We start from the raw sequence: 20467 nt of genomic DNA, 5'->3' as shown, positions 1-20467 counted from the left end.
ATCTGTTTTGTTTCTCAAACTCCACATATGAGTGAAATCATATGGTATTTGTCTTTCTCTGACTTATTTTGCTTAGCATAACACATTCTATTTCCATCCACGTCATTGCAAACGCAAGGTTTCATTCTTCTTAATGGCTGGATAATATATATACATATGATTGAATATATCACATCTTCTCTCAATGTGTCATTTTAAAATTGTGAATTGTGAACATTATAAGTCCATTTAAACATACGTTATGTAAGTAAGCTTTTGGTTGCTTTTTAAAAGAGAAATATGACTCTTACATATTAGTACTGCTTGTCCTATGGCTTCTGAACTGTTTCTCTATTCACAGTGTTTCCTTTCATTTTAAATGTGCATTTTAGTTTATGTTACTGTCTTCTATCTTGATATGGAAATCTTGGGTTCTTTCTGTATGTTAATTATCCAGGCAAGGCCTCAAATAACTGCAATAACAACAGACTTGGAGGAAATGCCCTTTATCCTTATATCTGAGTATTTTAAATATCACTTGGTCATACCTGCCTGAACATTGTTTTTCAGAGCAATAGAGTAATAGGAGTTTTAACTTCATAGTATTAGAACCCTGTAATAAAAATAAAATAAGTAGATTTTTAACTTACCTTACCAAAATGATATGTGGTAGCTACTGAACATCACATTTTTGTCTTCTACTCCAGATGATGGTGGTGCTTGTCTTTTTTCAGCTGGTCTCCATCTAATAAGTTTTAGTCCCTAATTGTTTTACAAGTATGACATTTAATCAATGCTAATTCTCAAGAAACTTAATTCGCTAATGCATTAGTGGATCTTTAGAAGTGTTTCATTATGCACATGCATTCATGAAATGTCTTTAATGCTTATCTTCTGGAATTTATTAGATTCTTCCTTGGCAAAGAAAGCTGCCAGAGAAAAATTTAAGTGTATTCAATAATATAGACACAATATGTTCTAGAAAACCAGAAATTGTAACATTTTAATCAATTATAATTTTGTGTTTTGGTTGGTTTTTTTTTTTTTTTTTTTTTTTGAGGAGGTAAATAGGTAGATTCTGGTTTAACCAGATGACTTGAAATACAAAACATAAAAAAGGCGTGTAATGAAAAACTTCACTCTCTTCCATGCCCTCCAACCAACCAGGTCCCACCACTACATACACAAAATGAAAATCATGCTTATTGGCTTCTTAGAATTCCTCCAGATGTTCTTTATGCAAATACAAGCAAATATAAATTCATATTCATAACTTTCCTTTTTAAAACAAAATATAGCATTCTGTGCACACTGTTCTGTATGCTGCTTTTTTCACTGAAAAAAGATATCTTGGAGATCTTTCCGTATTTATCATTCTTTATAGCTGCATGACAGTTTTTTGTATGGCTACACCCTGCTTTATTTAACCATTCCCTCATTTGTAAATATGTAAGTTGTTTCCAGTCTTTATTTATGAACATTTTAATTGTTTCCAATATTTTGCTATTATGAAATTACTATAATGAATATCCCTTTACATATATTATTTTATCCATGTGTAAGTGTATCTGTAAGATAAATCACATTAATGGAAATCTGGGTCAGAGGGTATATGCATTTATAATGTTGATATATATTGTCAAATTGACCTCTTCAAAGGTTATACCGATTCATATTTCCACCTACAGTGTGTGACAGTTTCTGTTTCCCCACAGCCTCACCAATATGTATGTTATCCAACTTCGAGGATTTTGCTAATCTGGGAAGTGAAAAATATGGTATTGCCTATGGCTTTAATTTGCATTTCTTATGAGTAAGTTTGAACATCTTTTACTATACTTTATGTATACTTATGTATACTTTAAGTATACTTATGTATACTTACTATACATCTTTTACTTTTACTATATCCTTTTCTGTGAATTTCTGTTAATATCACAGGCCCATTTTTCTACTGGCTTTTGGTTATAGGGTGTTAAAATCAAATGTATGTAAATATCCCAGATTTGGGCAAATCTTAGACACTGATCTCTAACCAAAACCAATCTATCTGTGGCCTGTCACACTTGGAATATGTCCGCTCTGAGTAGAAAAGTGGGATAGCCAAGTCATCCCTGGAACTTCCATTTTCTTTGGGAAATGATTCTAATTAATATTGACAGAAATAAAAAGAGAATGTGATGAAGCATTCGTATTGCTCAATTAATTCATGTGATGATTCAAGTACCCTGATGTCATTAGCTTTGATTAAACATCATTCTTGTAAAAACAGCTAAGAACTAAAGCTTATTAGATGGCTAATGTCATTTAAAAAAGATGAATAGAATCACCAATGTAGCAATTTACAAGCATTTTTTCCTCTCTGGCTAGGTGAAGGAAAGAGCCAGATCTGAGATGGGGTCTCCTTGAATAATTAAGCAGACTTATCTCTAGTTCCACTGTAGAGCTGGTTTCTGAAGTTGGAAGGCACCTCAGACTGTACATCCCTACCCTGTCCCCCCCCCAACACACACACACCCTCCTACCTATTGCTTATCAAATTGTTCCCTAACTCTTGAGGAGACAACTCTGGTTTCATTTCTCCTCTGACTTACTCTTCAGCACCCACTAGACCTTTCAAAACACCCATACAGCCACTCACTTTCCCCCTGAGAATCAGAGAGTGAGTGGGTTGAGAGAGATGCAGACAGTCACATAGGGTACTTTTACCTGTTTGCTGGGTTGGTTTTCAAGTTCTGCGATACAAATGTTCCATCCTTCCTTCACTTTTTGTACACCTGATTTTAGCTGCCTTTTGAGGATAATGTCCCCCCGACCCCGCCATCTTGTTACTCGTTTCCTGGATTGTTTTTCAAGTTCTGAGACACAAACTTTCCATCCTTCTTTCACTTTTTGTACACCTGATTTTAGCCATCTTTTGAGGATAATGTCTCCCCCAACCCCCGCCATCCTCTCCCCACACCTCTTGCTTACGGTTGAAGTGAAGAGTAGAAAGAAAAGAAAATCAGATATACAAGGCCTGTCATAGGTACGAAGAAGGCCACTCGGCTCAGGTCTCACATTTATAAAGAACCTCAAATTTAGATTTTTGCCATTATTTGCATATACGTGTCCCAGAGATTCATGGGCAACATTGCAAGGAGTAGGTGTTCCTCGTACAGTTTTACAATGTATGTCCCTGCAGTAGATCACAGAGCTCTAAATGCGTGAAGGATAAACATATTTCATAAATCCTATAACTATGTGGCACTCTTTGGAGTTTAATATGTCAATTTGTTTAATATAAATATTTAAAATATTCCATAATTTGAGTAACCTTATTTCATAATTTTATTACTGGGAAAAAAAAACCAATTGTCTCAAAAATTTAAAGTAGTATAGGCCTCTCTCAACTTCTGTGAAATCCCCAGGCACTCAAAAGGGCTGAATTATATACATCATTGTGTCTCGTAACTAAAGCCACCCAGATAATGAGATGCAGCTATAAGGATTTTTGGAAGTGATGTTTATGGACATTTATGGAGAGAAACTAAGTGTCTTCTGGCCCTATTTCTAGAAATGTGTCATTTAGTGGTCCCTGAAAAAGGTGTCCTAAATTCTAATGCAAGCATGCTTTTAATTAAAAGGTTACCATTTGTTATGCACTCTAGTATATTCACTTAAGATCAATCAAATTTATGATTCAAAGTCATACTTTTACTGGTGCATAGTGGGTGTGCATTTTGATGCTGAACTTGGGTTTCTTTGTGTTTTCAGTGAGTTCTATACAATTGCTCATGTGTAATATGTAAGGAACAGCCCGCTGTATTTGATGCTCCAGTGGTGACCTGGCCAGGCCCGACTCACCCTCTCTCTTAGTTTGTGAACTGTTAGTGGCTCACCGCCCCTCTCTGATCCTCAGAACATTGTAAAACAAGGAGGTGGCCCTTTAATTTCTAAGGTCCTTCCCAGTTCTTGAACCCTATGGCCAGGAGCATGGTTTCGTTATTTTAAATTTTCATAAAGGATTTTAGTTGCTATGTGTGACTTTATTATATGGTATGTCTATACATCAGTACATATGTATGTTGGTCAGGAATGTAGTCAAAATATTCATTCAACAAATACCTACTGTGTGCTAAGATATATAGACAGTATATACAAGGCTCCTGCTCACACGTGGTTCATAGTCTGGGGGAGGACACAGACACTAGACGAGTAAATAAATAGCCATTGCTAATAGTTTTAGGTGTTGGAAAGGAAATAAAAATAAGTTAATGGATAGACCGTGGCTTGGGAAGAGAGGGCCAAATTGGGAAAGGATGCCCAAGGATGAGGAGATGGCATTTTAGCAAGATCAGAATAATAAGGCTGGTTGTACAAAGGCCTGGGCAAACAATGTTCCAGGTAGAAGGAACGGCAAGAGTGAAAGCTCTAAGGTGAGAATGACCTTACCGTGGTCAAGGAGCCAGAGGAAGGCCGTTGTGGCCGGAGTGCAGTGAATGGAGAGGAGAAAGATATAGGATGGGGTAAGAGAGATGAGCAGGGCTAGGTGATACCTGGTACCGTGGCTGGGTGTCTGCATATCACCCTAGGGATAATGGAAAGTCTCTGAAGAACTTTAAGCCAAAGAGTATTGTGATTTTTTAAATTATTTTATGAGATAATTCTGCAAGCCACGTGGGCAATAAGTGGGCAAATTTTGGAGTCTGTTTCAATAGTGCAGAGAGATGATAGTGACTTAGTTGCTGTGTAGGTGGTGGTAAGTGAATGGATTGGATGAATATTCCAAGGAAGAGCTGGCAGAATGTGCTTATGGATTCAAAGTAGAATGTAAGGGCAAGACAGAATCCAAGATAACTAAGAGTGTTTGGCTGTAGTAACTGCTTGAATGGGGGTGTCATGGAGTGCTGGTGGCGGGGGTGGAAATCAATCACTCCATTTTGGACATGTTAAGATTGAAATGCCTTTTCAATATTCAAGCAGAGATGATAGATAGACAGCTGTATATCCTGAGTCCAGAGTTCAGGGAGAGGCCATGGCTGCAAATATAAATATAAGAGTCATTAGCATTTAAAGGCACGGAACAGTTTGAGATGGTAGGGGATAGCAAAGAACAGGCATATCCATATTTACAGGCTGAAAGAGGGAGGGGAGGAGGGAGAGGAGGCATCAACTAGTGGAGGCTGAAAAAAGATGTGGTTGGTGAGGTTAGTGGGGACCTAGGACCATCTGGTATACCTAAACCCAAGCAGACAGAGATTGACTCCTATGATGCTGCTCAAATGTCAAGAATGAAGAAATCAAAGAATAGTTTTACAGTAACATTGATGATGAGAGAACCTTCTGATCAAAAGTCAGTGCTACCTATACTGCATTTTAAGTGTGTACTATTTTTATAGTTTTAAACTCCAGAATACAGAAGCATTTTTTTTTAATGCTTGCACAGAATAAACTTCAACCCAATGAAAAGTAATTGCCCCCTAATAGTGATTCAGGAAAAGAGAACAAATCGGTGTGCCCTGGGCAGCCTTCCAACGGATCTCTCTTCCTACGACCTAGGAGATGATTTATAACACCCAAGAGTACTTGCCTTTCGCCATATTTCACTTTTTAAAATAAAATTTTATAGAAAGAAATTAAAAAGTTCTTTTTTTCAGAGTTGTTGCCAAACTGGATAATGATACCACCCTGTCCTTTGTCATCATTTATCATGTAAAGCACGGATACTAGTGGATCCTCATTATTTTAAGAGCTGTGGCGGCCTTGTTATTTGGTTGTTTCTCTTTTATTTAATTAAAATTCTGAACTGAATTGTAACGTAAAAAGCATCCCATGTGTAGACACAGTGTACATCCTAGCGTTGGGCTGTAAACGAAACAGTGTCACTGAAGATCTTCAAGGAACAAATACAAACAAGATTTGTGCAATTAGTGAAAATTATACATAAAGGATCAGATGAGCAAGCCGTCTTTCTCAGTGTAACTTAAACCTTTACGAGGAGCAGTAGTTCTGGGGCCACCAGGGCACTATAAAAGAAGTAATTTAATAAATGATATTCTAGTACCATCAAAGAATTGGCATTCGCCCACCTGATGTGTCTGGGGTTGGGGACTGAGTTGTGCCTCTGGGAGGATTTACCATATTATTTTTTAAAGATATGTTTTATATTTAATAGGTTTCATGTGTATTTTTAGGATTATTTAACTGTGTTTTTAAGGAGCCATTTTTAGCCTTCTCAGAACTCATCTCTAAGTAATTCAATTATGTGTGAACAGCAATGTCTTTGTTCTCAGTTGTCAGGGTTCTGACAGTCCCTCAAAATAAAATAAAAACATATGAAAAAGTCTAGGCCCTTAAAAATCCCCCTTTGCATGATTTTTATTTCTGCTAAATATGATCAGTTAACATTTGTCAAACGTGTAAGACCTCCTTGAATCCTTACCAGGCCCACGTTGCACAAAGCAGCTCGTATTATTGGGCCTGGGCTATATGCTGAGTCTTCGCATGCATTCTCCCAGTTAATTCTCACAAGTTTGATATTCTCACAAAATAGATATTGTTATCCCTATTTGAGAGATGAGAAAATTAAGGCTTAAAGGATTTATGTTATGCGCCCAAAGTAAATGGAGACACCAAGTTTCAAACATTTTATGAACATAAAGCCTGTGTGCCTTGCACATTACTATGTTCACTTTATTTTTTTTTTTTTTTAGTTTTTTTTAAATGTTTATTTACTTTTGAGAGAGAGCAAGAGAGACAGAGTGTGAGCAGGGGAGGGGCAGAGGGAGAGGGAGACACGGAATCCGAAGCAGGCTCCAGGCTCCGAGCTGTCAGCACAGAACCCCACGTGGGGATCGAACCCACAAACCACGAGATCATGACCTGAGCTGAAGTCGGCCGCTTCACCAACTGTGTCACCCAGGCACCTCACTATGTTCATATTCTACAAAAGAACCCCCATTTCTATGTTTGAATTGTTTGCAGTCATATTAGCTGAGAAACATTAGGCATTAGGTGAATATAATATAAAAATAGTGTGCACATGCACTCTGTTGCTGTAAGCCTTAAGAAGAAAATTTCTGTAATAAAAAAAAAATTTTAAATGAACAGAGAACGCTAGTAAATGTATTTCCAAAGAAGACATGCAGATGGCCAACAGACAAATGAAAATATGCTCAACATCAATAATCATCAGGAAGATGCAAATTAAAACCACAATGAAATATCACCTCACACCTGTCGTCAGCTGTTATGAAAAAGCCATAAAATAAGGGTGGGTAAAGATGTAGAGAAAAGAGAACTCTCCTACGTTGTTGGTAGAAATGTAAGTTGGTGTATGTAGCCATTCTGGAAAACAGCATGGAGGTTCCTCAAAAAATTAAAACTAGATCTACCCCGTGATCCAGCAATTCTACCTCTGGGTATTTATCCAAAGAAAACAAAAACACCCATCCAAAGAGATATATGCACCCCTATGTTTACTGCAGCATTATTTACCACAGCCAAATATGGAAGCGATTGTCCATCCATAGATGAATGAGTAAACAAGAGGTAGTTCATAATACGAGGGAATGTTACTAAGCCATAAAAAAGATGGAAATCTTACCGCTTGTAACAGTGTGAATGGGCCTAGAGGGTATTGTGCTAATTAAATGAGACAGAGAAAGACAAATACGATATGATTTCACTTACATGTGGAATCTAAAAAGCAAAATAAATGAGCAAACAAAATAAAACAGAAACAGGCTCATAGACACAGGAAACAAAGTATGGGTTACCAGAGTGGGGGTTGCAATAGGTCATGGGGATGTAATGTACAGCATGGGGAATGTTGTCAATAGTATTGTAATAACTTTGTGTGATGGAGAACTAGACTTGTGGGGATCATTTTGTAATGTATAAAAAATATCAAGTGACTTTGAGGTACACCTGCAACAAATAGGATATTCTAGGTCAATTGTACGTCAATTAAAAAAAAAAGGAGGGGCCCCTGGGTGGGTCAGTCAGTTAAGTGTCCAACTTTGGTTCAGGATGTGATCTTGCAGCTCGTGAGTTTGAGCCCCTCATTGGGCTCTGTGTTGTCAGTGCAGAGCCTACTTCAGATCCTCTGTTTCCCTCTCTCTGCCCCTCCCCTGCTTGCACTTTCTCTCTCTCTCTCTCTCTCTCAAAGATAAACGTTAAAAAAAATAAAAATAAATAAATAAAATTTTTTAAAGGAGAGAGGGTGCCTGGCTGGCTCCGTCGATGGAACATGCGACTCTTAATCTCGGGGTTGTGGTTTCAAGCCCCACGTTGGGTGTAGAGATTAAAAATAAAATCTTAAGAAAAATAAAATTCAATTTTTTAGAAAAGGAGAAAACTAAAGGAGAAAAGGAGAAAACTAAAAAGACTTTCCTTCTCTCACCTACTTCCAAGTGGCTTATCTTTGCTGATGGCAGAAAAAAAAACAAATGTGGTAAATGTTTGCGGCCCTTCTGTTTATGAAATTTGCAATAGGCCTATGTGATTTTGCAATCTAGATGAGAAGAGATCATTTAGTGGATGGACATCCAGTTCTTTTTTTTTTTTAATTTTCTTTTACATTTATTTACTTCTGATAGGCAGAGAGAGACAGAGCACAAGTGGGGGAGGGGCAGAGAGAGAGAAGGAAACACAGAATCCAAAGCAGGCTCCAGGCTCTGGGCTGTCAGCACAGAGCCCGACGCGGGGCTCGAACTCACAAACTGCGAGATCATGACCTGAGCCAAAGTAGGACACTTAACCGACTGAGCCACCCAGGCGCCCCGGACATCCAGTTCTTAACTGTGAGAGTCGTTACTCACCAACCAGGTCACCCTCAACTGAGCCTGGGGGCCTGTGAGATGAGGTCCACCCTTTGTATCAAGTTCCGTCTCAGTTACATGCAAATATGCGAAGCAAGAGCTTTTGGGGTCAAATGGAAAAAAGATAAAGGAAATGGAAAAAGATGATTTAATTATGCAGGTTGCTTGAGGCTTTCTGGTATCTCTTCACCAAATTTAACATCTTTTTTTTTTCAATTAAGTTTGTTGGTATTTAAGAAAGGTGGTAAAGTTTTCTACTTGGTTGAACAAAGAATTGTGTGACCTAATGGATTTTTAGCTAAAATCTCCCATAATTGCAATTTAAAAAGTATCCCTTGAATTCGTTTCCTGGAGGGAAGATACTGATGGGAGCAGAGTGTGAGCGGTGCTTTCATATTTCAGTTTTATGATCTCTGTTTACATAAATGTGACGTTTTTCAGATAACGCACAAACGCTTGAACTTATTTCAAGCAATACATCCCTAATTGTCAAAGAAGCAAATATCTGAGCTTTATCGTACCCAACATAGCCATTCTGTGTTGTTTACTCCATCACAATAAATAGCAAATGTTTTGTTAAACTTGTCTTAAGCAAAATAGAAGCCAATAAAAGCTGCATGTATACAGTGAAGAAACACAAAGCCAGACTATACTTAAAATCAGTACCCAGATTGTTCAATGGATCTACACTCGCATGCATAACCTTTATGCAGTATATGTGTAGACAGCACGCGTCAAATGGTAACCATGCCCACCTCTACGATATCTGCTATGCTGTGACTATTCACTCTAGACCCCTGAGAAAAACGGACTTCTCACATAGTTGCTGTTCTTCTATACGCTGTGCATCTGCACTACGTATTTGTAGACGGTCTCCAAGCTAAACTGCAATTTCTCCGAAAGCATCTCTTGATATAATGTGGCAACCCCAAACATAGAATTCCGAAGTCTATGAATTTATATAAATTAAAGCACAAATTTGCATGTATTTTCTAAAAGGTGACGTCTCTGGAATATTATAGGAGCTCTGTACCCTCTTGATTCTTGCCATTAGCTCTAAGCTCTTGCTCATTGTACTCTAGGGCTCAAGAAGAAGTCACTGGGATAAAGGTGATGGCCTCCAACTTCTGCCCATTGTATTTTCCCTGTAGAATAGGAGAGGAGGGATATTTGGGGGTTGGAAGATCCTTTTAGATCTCCTGTTCATATGCATAATTTTTCCTACCAGTACTCATAAATAGATACATATGTATGGATACCTACATCTATCAAATGCATATGCATGTATTTGTGTGTATTTATGTATGTGTGTATGTAGATATACGGATACAGATATATAGTTATACAGATATAGATACAGACCTTCCTGATTGCCTCATATGGCATTGATATACACTGATCTGGAAAAGTGAAACAATGTTTATATTGGAAAATACTTAGCAATTTGCTTCTTAACATTGGATTTCATAAAAATCTCTGTTTCAAAATATACTGTGGCTCCGAGTTAAGTGCCTCGAAGTGCCCTTCTCAAGCTTTGACAGTGTGATTTTAAAATACCTTAAGGCAAATTACATGATAGACGAGAGTGAGTCAGAGAAAGTTTTAGTTATCATAGATGAACCTCCTCTAAGGTATTATTGCTAATAAAACCCAATGTAGTTTTCCATGATTTCTTTCATGATTGAAGTGTCCCAAAGCAGACCCCAATTCAGTAATGAAACTGACAACAGTGATGGAAGAAAAGGTTTCTTTTATTCTGGATGTTTGTACATGTCAGTAACTTGTTAATTGGAAAATTGGAAGGGTCCTACCGAGTCTAATGCTACAAAATCGGTTCAAAATTAAACATTCACATTTTGTGTAGTTGAATTGCATTTTCCTTGTTTGTCCTCATTAACTACAAAAGCTGAATCTTTGTTCAGGCAAGATTTATGGGAAAAAATAGTGAAATTGATGAAGTAGACACAACCCAAGGAGAGTTAGACAAGCAAGTAATTCGTGAGGAAACTGTACGTCTGAATAATTTGTCTCAGAAGCAAATGAAGATAATTTGATCATCTTTGGACTATTAAATCTAGGTACCTGGGTTTTAATTTTTATTTTGCCACTGACAAATTGAATCAGAATAGACTGTTTAATGAATGTCAGTGAGTTTCTCCAACTGAAAACTCAGCAAACGGTAGCCCAGAGCTTTGAAAAAAATGATGTGCCAACTATCTGCCTCTTCATTAAGATAGAAAATGGAAGGGGGCGCCTGGGTGGCTCAGTCGGTTAAGCGTCCGACTTCAGCTCAGGTCATGATCTCGTGATCCGCGAGTTCGAGCCCCGCGTCGGGCTCTGGGCTGATGGCTCAGGGCCTGGAGCCTGCTTCCGATTCTGTGTCTCCCTCTCTCTCTGCCCCTCCCCCGTTCATGCTGTGTCTCTCTCTCTGTCTCAAAAATAAATAAACGTTAAAAAAAAATTTTTTTTTTAAAAAGATAGAAAATGGAAGGACAGGTTGGACAATGGTCATATTGGTTTACGTTAGTCAGATAACACACTTCTGTCTCCACTACAGGTTGTTTAAACTCTATTGAGGCAGTGCAGCGATACTAGGGAAAGAATGGTCTTTGATGTCAGGCACCCTGGGTTCGATTCGTGGCACTTATTAGCTGTTTAGGCTGAGACAGATTTTTAGCTTCCCGGAGATTTAATTTTCTCATCTGTAAAAATGGGGAAACCAGTGTCTATGACTGTCAAAGTAAATCCCCAGTCAAAGGAGTTCATGTGGTGGTGAAAAGCAGGTCGACGATTATAAGGTGGTGTGATAAGGGCTCTCATGAAAACATAGATTTGTTGCTGGGGGCTCTTTTGTTGCTGCTGGCTCTTGTGTCTCATTCAGCTTCCTCACTCACCGGGTAGAGGGATGGGGAACCATCACCTTTGGAACTCAGATCAGTCCCGGTGCTTTATTTACACTGTTTATTCAATCCTCACAGCAATCCTAAGAGGTAGGTACAATACTATTTCCACTGTAGAGGTGAGGAGACTGGCGCTCCAAGAGAATAAGTAACTTGTCCCTGGTCACGCAATAACTAGCAAAGCCGTCCAAACCTTGAAAGTTGCAATGCAGTAAAACTCTGGTGCATTAAAATGGGTTTAATGTTTTGCATCCAAAAATTGTTTCCGGTCCAACACCCTTGCAAGGTTTCATCTGTATAATCACTGCCTCTCACTGTAAAACCAGAGAGTATCCAAAGTAGGGCTTTAAATAACAAACCTCACAGACTCCCTGGATTCTGACAGCCATGATAAATCCTGCTTTAATCATGCATGAAAAACACATGTCATCTGTTTGATAAGCAGTCATCTGCTGTTGCTTGACCTGGCGATAAATTAATAAAGCAAAACATGTGGCAACTCAAGGCATACATATGAAGTATGTTATTCCCAAAGCATCCAAATGTGATTCTTACCCTTCACCTAACGGGCAGAAAGGTGTTGGCTCTAAAATAGCATATAGCGACACTAGCCTGCACTTACAAATTGAGCTGACACCTGGGAATTTTTAAAACTATAAGCCATTAAAGAAAGCGAGTTCAGAGAATAGGCCCTGAAAGGAGCCAAGGCCAGAAGAGATGGCAGTCTGGGAAAGAATGGCTAATTAGGTGTTAGTCACCGGGCTTCATAGGCTCCCTGTGAAATTATTAGGGGCAGCAAAGAGTCTGCACCTGTCTGTTCTGTTACTCCGCTGCACAGAACCACTCCTGAGTCTGTAAACTCCCTACTCTGGAGCCTGGATCTTTGCAGAGATGGGCTGGGAGAGCCAGAGGAGGAGGAAAGACAGACTTCAATGATCTCCTTTGCCAACCGCATGAGGCATACCACCATTTTCTTTGTCGTCTTGCTGGGGGTGGCCTGGTCCAAGATTTATTTTCCCCCTCCAGCTGCATGAACACTAAAGAAAGGCTTAAAATATTGTAAGCAGCAGGCTATGAACGTGGTGTCTGGAATACTAGAGGAGAAAAGAGAGTGTCCCACAATGTATTCATTGTAAGATGATAAACCACTTGTAGGAACTAGTTCATAAATGCTCTATCAGTAGAGAATGGTTGGCATAGAGGAAGAGTTAGAGAGATAAATTCAGCCAGATTTCATCTCCTAAAATACTTGGAGCTCCTTGGCTAAAAGGCATTCTTTCAAGCGATTTGTTTGTGTGCCAGAAAAAAAACAAAAAAAAAACCTTGAATCTTGTATCGTAAATTAAGCTAAGAATTCATGACAAGGAAGTGAGATCTGAAAACTGGGAGATGATATTTTCTTTTCTAAATTCAAATTCCGGGAAATCAAATGCAGCCCCAAGTCTCTGTCCTCTATCAATATATGTAGTCAGCGAGAACACACCCAGACGTGACCGCTCTCTGAAAATGTGCCTCTTTCTCGTACACACACACACACACAGAGAAATTATAAAAATGGATGTGAATCAAATTTGGGTAAATAACACATCATTGTGGTGAACAGCCGACTCTATAAAGATGTGTAAGTTAAAGCTTCATTTCTGCACTTGGTTTCCTGGGAGCATTTAGGCATCTTATTTCATTTCTATAAGCTTCTATCTCCTCATATGTCAAGTAGTATAATTGTACCTGAACAATTATATTCTTGTGAACATTGATTATGTCTTAAGGTATTAAGAACAATGCTAGGCATGTAGTATACCCACACTGCTTTTGATTTTTTTTAAAAAAATTTTAATGTTTATTTATTTTTGAGAGAGAGAGACAGATCACAAGCGGGAAGGAGCAGAGAGAGAGGAGACACAGAATCTGAAGCAGGCTCCAGGCTCTGAGCTGTCAGCACAGAGCTGGACGCAGGGCTCGAACCCATGAACCTCAAAATCATGACCTGAGCTGAAGTTGGACGCTTAACCAACTGAGCCACCCAGGTGCCCCACTCTCAATTTTAATATCATAGTAGTTGTATTAAATTCTCCATGGAATACTATTTAGGATGAGCAATGGCACATTCTTCCTTAAAACTAGAACTCCTTTTGTAAAATGAATTTATCTCTCTCTCTCTCTCTCTCTCTCTCTTTTTTTTTTTTTTTTTTTTTTTTTTTTTTGCTATTCTAAGTGTTATTGAGTTGTGAGGATAAGATTATACACATAAAGGACTTAGACTGATACTGTCATACCATGAGTGTTCAGTAAGTATTAGCTATAATTGTTTATAGTATGGTCAGTATTATTTACATATTAAAATGTCTTATGGTTGGGCGCCTGGGTGGCTCAGGTGGTTGAGTGTTCGACTCTTGATTTTGGCTCAGGTCATGATCTCATGGTTTGTGAGATTAAATCCTATGAAAGTCTCTGCTCTGACAGCGTGGAGTCTGCTATTCTCTCTCTTCCTCTCTCTCTCTCTCTCTCTCTCTCTCTGTCTCTCTCTCTCTGCCCCTCCCATTATCTCTCTCTCAGAATAAATAAACATTTAAAAAGACAGTAAATAAAATGTCTTATGGTTGACCCAAGTAGTTTGAACTACTTATTAAAGAGAGCACAAAGTCTGGGGTGCCTGGGGGGGCTCAGTCAGTTAAGCCTCTGACTTCGGCTGAAGTCATGATTTCACTGTTTATGGGTTCGAGCCCCCTGATGGACTCTCATTTCAGGGAGACATTCTTTGTCTCCCTCTTTCTCTGTCCCTCCCCTTGCTCGCACTCTGTCTCTTTCTCAAAAATAAATAAACAAAAGAGGGAGAGAGAGAGAAAGAGAGAGAGCACAAAGTCAGAAGTAAAGGTCTATAAGAAAGTATTTAGAGGGGCGCCTGGGTGGCGCAGTCGGTTAAGCGTCCGACTTCAGCCAGGTCACTATCTCGCGGTCCGTGAGTTCGAGCCCCGCGTCAGGCTCTGGGCTGATGGCTCGGAGCCTGGAGCCTGTTTCCGATTCTGTGTCTTCCTCTCTCTCTGCCCCTCCCCCGTTCATGCTCTGTCTCTCTCTGTCCCAAAAATAAATAAAAAAACGTTGAAAAAAAAATTAAAAAAAAAAAAAAAAGAAAGTATTTAGAATACTTGTAGAGGAAACCCACGGCATTGATGTATAATGAAAGAAGTATCTAAAAAATCTTACATGATGACAATCAAACCCTAATTTTTCTTCATGTAACTAATATCTTTCACATATAGCCAGGGAATTCAACCTGAGGTTCACTTTTCCTTGTTTACTTTGCTCTCCAAAAAATTCTGGTTTAATCCTCTTTCCCCGTTACCATAAAGTCTCATCTCCTCTTTCACTGTTTGGATTATTAATGACAGTAGACCCTTGGAAAAAGTTTTGGTTTTTCTGGCATATTGGAAACATCCTTTGGAGTATTGTTTCTGAGGACCCACTTGAGCCATGAAGGAGGGAGCTGGGAGTCACACAATGAGGTTGGCTCATATGATCCTTGTGGTTTGGTCAGATCAATGACCCTGGGAAAACAGTCTGTGCTCCTAGCTGCAAAATGTTACTCAAGGTTAAAATCTATACTACTTATTTTTCCCCATTCTTTTTCTCCAGGATGCTAGATACAGAGACAGATTTTTCAGCTTATGTGTTAGAAACTAAGTCTGAATGGTGGTGGTTATCCTTTTTCGGTTTCGTTTAGCAATTTGTCAGCAGTAGTGACTAGCTGATCATTTATTTGTATAAAGTCGTTCGCCAGCAGTTGGCATTTGTTTTAGCTTACACTATACTTGGTTAATAAGAAAAAGGGAAAAAAAGAAAAAGAAAAAATACTAAGTCACTGAACCAGATTGGAAAGTTGCCTTAGTTGTAAAATTGCATAACGTCACTGATTGCTGGAGCACCAGGTGAGGGCTTTAAAGGTTATTTTCTCAATAATCAAACCTATACCAGAATGCTCCCCCCATAGGTGAATCCTTCTTTTATCTAATGATATCCAGTGTTTCTTCCCTCACTGGCACAAGATTTAGACCTCTTTTTTTTTTTTTTTTTTTTTTTTTTTTTTTTTAATGTTTACTTCTGAGAGAGAGAGAGAGAGAGAGAGAGACAGAGTGGGAGTGGGAGAGGGACAGAGAGAGAGGGAGACACAGAATCTGAAGCAGGCTCCAGGCTCCGAGCTGTCAGCACAGAGCCCATCGCCAAGCTCGAACTCGTCAACCGCAAGATCATGACCTGAGCTGAAGTCGAACGCTGAACTGACTGAGCCACCAGGCACGGCCCAAGATTTAGACCTCTTAAAATAAAGTCGCCCTGATTGCATTTTCCTTCCTCTAATTTTTTTCCGTAAACTTTGACCTCTTTCTTGTAACTGAAATTTCATACTGAAATGTTCTAAATATGGAAAGCTTTGCAGTAAGATCACGTAAAAGAAGAGTTCTTGAAGAGCCCTGATTTTACAAAAAGCTCCGTCTTTTTCTCTACGAGTTATGCTAGATATGCAAAAAGTGTCCCAGACAAAGGGGCAAAAAAACCTAAGTGATTTAAATAATCAAGAGATACAACCATTTAAATGATCCACTTTTGACGCCGTGACCATTGTTATTGGGACGTTAAAAAAAAAATCTCAGTCTTTTCAATGGAGACATGTTTAACATTTTGTTTCACGAGTTCGCTCGGGAAGATCTATGTACTCGTAAAAGTTTTTCTCTAAAAGTTACTCCAGTTGAAATTGTGATCATTATGTGTCAAAGTAACTCCTTTTTTAAAAATTGTTTTTTATTCAGCTAGAACTAGCATACGGTGTTATATTCATTTCAGATGTACAGTGTAATGATTCAGCAGTCCTGTCCATCTCTCAGTGCTCACCAACACGAGGACACTCTTCATCCCCTTTATCTGTTTCACCCGTTTCCTCACCCCCATCAACCACCAGTTTGTTCTCTGTATTAATCAAAGTAACTTCTTCATTTCATCTTATTTATTGGTCAAAAATTGGGGGAACCTTAGTTACTCCAAATGTTTTATTTCTATTGATCCTCCCACCAAGCTCCAGTTCTATTATGTATAATCATATGAACCCCCCGCCCAAGAATACTCAGATATGTTCTAGCCTATTGATACCCACATACTTCTTCCTGAATAATGGTGCACTTTTTTTTTACATATTTATTTATTTATTTTTATTTTATTTATTTATTTTTTTTTTTTGAGACAGAGAGAGACAGAGCATGAACGGGGGAGGGGCAGAGAGAGAGGGAGACACAGAATCGGAAGCAGGCTCCAGGCTCTGAGCCATCAGCCCAGAGCCCGACGCGGGGCTCGAACTCACGGACTGTGAGATCGTGACCTGAGCTGAAGTCGGACGCTTAACCGACTGAGCCACCCAGGCGCCCCACATGTTTATTTATTTTTGAGAAAGAGAAAGAGAAAGAGAGAGAGAGAGAGAATGAGCAGGGGGAGGGGCAGAGAGAGAGAGAGAGAGAGAGACAGACAGGATCCAAAACAGGCTCCAGGCTCTGAGCTGTCAGCACAAAGCCCAATGCAGGGCTCGAACCCCTGAACTGTAAGATCATAATCTGAGCCAAAGTCAGATGCTTAACCAACTGAGCCACCCAGGCACCCCAGTGATGCACTTTTTAAATAAGAATTAGCAAATGTGGCTTTAGATACCCAATGCTCATTACCCTGAAGTAACTCATATTTTTCACCACATTCTTAGTCTAATGCTAAGCACCTGTGGAGCCTACACAGTTTCATAATGTTAAGATACCGAGAATATCAGCTGCCATAATCTGGTGGTTAAATCAAAGAATTAAAGTGTATACTCTCCCTACATAGAAGCTGTACTGACTTTAACTTTTTAAAGTTTTTAGTTGGGGGGGGGGGGTGCACCTGGGTGGCTCAGTCGGTTGAGCGTCCGACTTCGGCTCAGGTCACGATCTCACGGTCCATGGGTTCGAGCCCCGCGTCGGGCTCTGGGCTGATGGCTCAGAGCCTGGAGCCTGCTTCCGATTCTGTGTCTCCCTCTCTCTCTGCCCCTCCCCCGTTCATGCTCTGTCTCTGTCTCAAAAATAAATAAAACGTTAAAAAAAAAATTTAAAGTTTTTAGTTGGGATCTGTTATGGTAATGAAAATAGGCTTCATGGCATTGTGTCCATCCCTCTAGAAATACTGATTCCTTGGTGAGGAGGCCAGCCTGTGACTGTTGTGACTCTTGTTCATCTGTTCCTGCTAGAAACAGTACTTAAGAAGAAGCATAGGGGTTATCATTTATGATTCAGACACATGAGCAAGAGGAATGCCAGAGGCAGAAAATGTGCAATTTCATGCTCATTAATTTCAGAGAGGATTTGCAAATTAACTTGGCCCGAGATATTACTCTTCGAAACAACCTGTAGGCATCACCAAGAGGCACAGTTATTGCAGACCATTTCCACAAGGTTGACCAGATGCTCAGGGGCTGCAGTGGTCCTATGTATCCCCCCATGAAGATCATAGGCCAGTTTCTGGGCCGGAGACCTCCCCGGTTCCAAGAGGACTGTGCACATGCGTCAAGGGAGTAACTTTGTGTCTGAAGAAAGAGAGTTTAAGGAGAGAGTACCACAGAAGATTCTCTCCCCCATGTCCCCACCATGACGCAGGACATAACTTTACATTTTCAGTCGACTTTTATTGGCTAGGGGGTAATCACACCATACTATTTCCTGTCTCCACCTTAATCCATCCACTGCTGTAGGTAATCTAACCTTAGATGTATCCAGTTACCCCATGAACTAGCCATTTTAGGATTGTAAAGGGGTGTAGAGTGGATCGGGAGAAGATGAGATTCACTCAGAATCATAACACTGCCCCAGTTTCATTTCCATTTGAGGAAATAATTCTATAAGTAATTTGATAATTATCATATTTAAGAACTGGGAATACCATTGAAGCCATTCTGCCAGCTTCTTTGTGGGCTGCCACTGACACTATCAGGTGACGAATAGGACAGATGCCTCGTCACTACCCGTGCTGTTGCTGTTGGGTCAGATCAACTGGAACAGGGCTTCCCAACCTTTAATGCACATACAAATCACATGGAGATTTTGTTAAATCCGATTCCATAGGTCTGGGCCGGGGCCTGAGATCCTACATTTCTGACAAGCTCCCAGGCAATGCCCAATGCCACTTGTCTATGGACCACATTTTGAGTAGCAAGGAGTTAGTTAACGGGGCAGTGAGGGAGAAAAATGGTCTTATACGACCAGCCTGCAGCAATCTGAGCTCTATGGTTGGCATGGTGTTTAGCTGTAAATATGTAATCCCCGAAATGGTTATGTGATTGTGATATAATTTTAGAGGACATTCTATCATTGTGACAAAACCACTGTACCTTTCTTTTTAAAATGAAGTCATTCTCTGTTTGGATGATTTTTTTATTCGATGTTCAAAAGTCAAAGACTTGGTCCCATTTAAGAATGTAAAGCACATCTGTGTCTGATCTATAAAACTATACAGAAACCTGCAGAGCCAAGGATAGACAACAATGCCACGCAGATGCAAAACAAAGAACACAAGAGAGGAGGGAAAGACAGTTGGAGAGGGGAAAACCATCTCTTAATAGGAAGAAGACTGTCCAGGAGCAACACACCGCCTCTGCCTCCTGCCATCAAGCTCAGATCATTCCTCCTTTCTTCTGGTTTAAATCTAGTGTGTGGACTATTGTATCCCATTGGGCAAGGAGATGAAATTAATTCATGCTCATGATTAGCTGTAAGCAGGTATCCAACCTGCTTCCATACACCAAAGCAATAGAACTGAAGCCCATTTAAGACTCAGAAGTTTCTGACTCTGGAAAAGATTGAGGGTGCATTTTTTGTTTGGTCCTAGGGGAAAAAATATTATTTTATCAAAGATTAGGAACCATTTGGGATTGAAGAGGAGTATTGTGCTGTATCTTTGTGCTTTTCTTTAAATTATTCAGGGAGGGGCGCCTGGGTGGCTCGGTCGGTTAAGCGTCCAACTTCGGCTCAGGTCATGATCTCACGGTCCGTGAGTTCGAGCCCCGCGTCGAGCTCTGTGCTGATAGCTCAGAGCCTGGAGCCTGTTTCAGATTCTGTGTCTCTCTCTCTCTGCCCCTCCCCTGTTCATGCTCTGTCTCTCTCTGTCTCAAAAATAAATAAACGTTAAAAAAAAATTAAAAAAATAATAAATTATGCAGGGAATGGTGCTTGTATTTATACATTATTTTAATAAGGATAAGACATAACTAAGTTCTATTGTCAAAACCCTTTGACAGCTATCCTTGTGGACATCTTGCTTAAATTTTAGAATGTGCCCCACACTGCCAAGGCAGCAAATGAAACTGGAGGTCTAGTATCTAAAAAAGAGAAACGGCCGACTTACAGCACATTCATGCTGGGCTGGGATGAAATGAAAAGATTATGGTCCCACGTCACACAAAACTTCCATGTTAGCTGAAAACTAAAATGGCCCATTTCTTGATTTTTCTGCTTGCAGAGCTCTGGATAAGTTCATTTCAGTGGCTCTCCCTTTCTCTTCCCATGCCCCTCCCCACCAGCACCCTAAGCCCATGCTCATTTCTCCCATCAGCTAATGAAGCACATGTTCCAGTCTCAAACCCATGAAGCAATAAGGATTCCTCAATCACCATTCCACTTAAAGTTTTATTATCTTTTATCCACTTTGATTCTTAGTTCGCACACAGTAGGCACTAAAATTTCTGGGATGTAATTGAATTCAAGAGGCAGATCATTCCCTTCACAA

The 20467-nt window shown here is 39.6% G+C and overlaps 1 protein-coding gene across 11 annotated transcripts in view; it reads left to right on the top strand.

Moving 5' to 3' along the window:
- The window catches only part of GRIP1 (glutamate receptor interacting protein 1), a 682479-nt gene that overhangs the window by 470533 nt on the left and 191479 nt on the right, over positions 1-20467 (top strand). Inside the window, exon 1 of one of the 11 annotated variants that reach the window (XM_042947101.1) lies at positions 1774-1792. The exons of the other annotated variants lie outside the window; for them this stretch is intronic. Coding sequence (XP_042803035.1) covers positions 1789-1792 — 4 coding nt within the window. The 5' untranslated portion in view covers positions 1774-1788. Of the gene's footprint in view, positions 1-1773; positions 1793-20467 lie in introns of those variants that run through there. 11 annotated transcript variants of the gene reach the window in all.

This window comes from Panthera leo, chromosome B4 (genome assembly GCF_018350215.1).
Source record: "Panthera leo isolate Ple1 chromosome B4, P.leo_Ple1_pat1.1, whole genome shotgun sequence".
NCBI lineage: Eukaryota > Metazoa > Chordata > Mammalia > Carnivora > Felidae > Panthera > Panthera leo.
The sequence above is the reverse complement of the archived record's forward strand: the minus strand, read 5'-3'. Positions and strand labels throughout refer to the sequence as shown.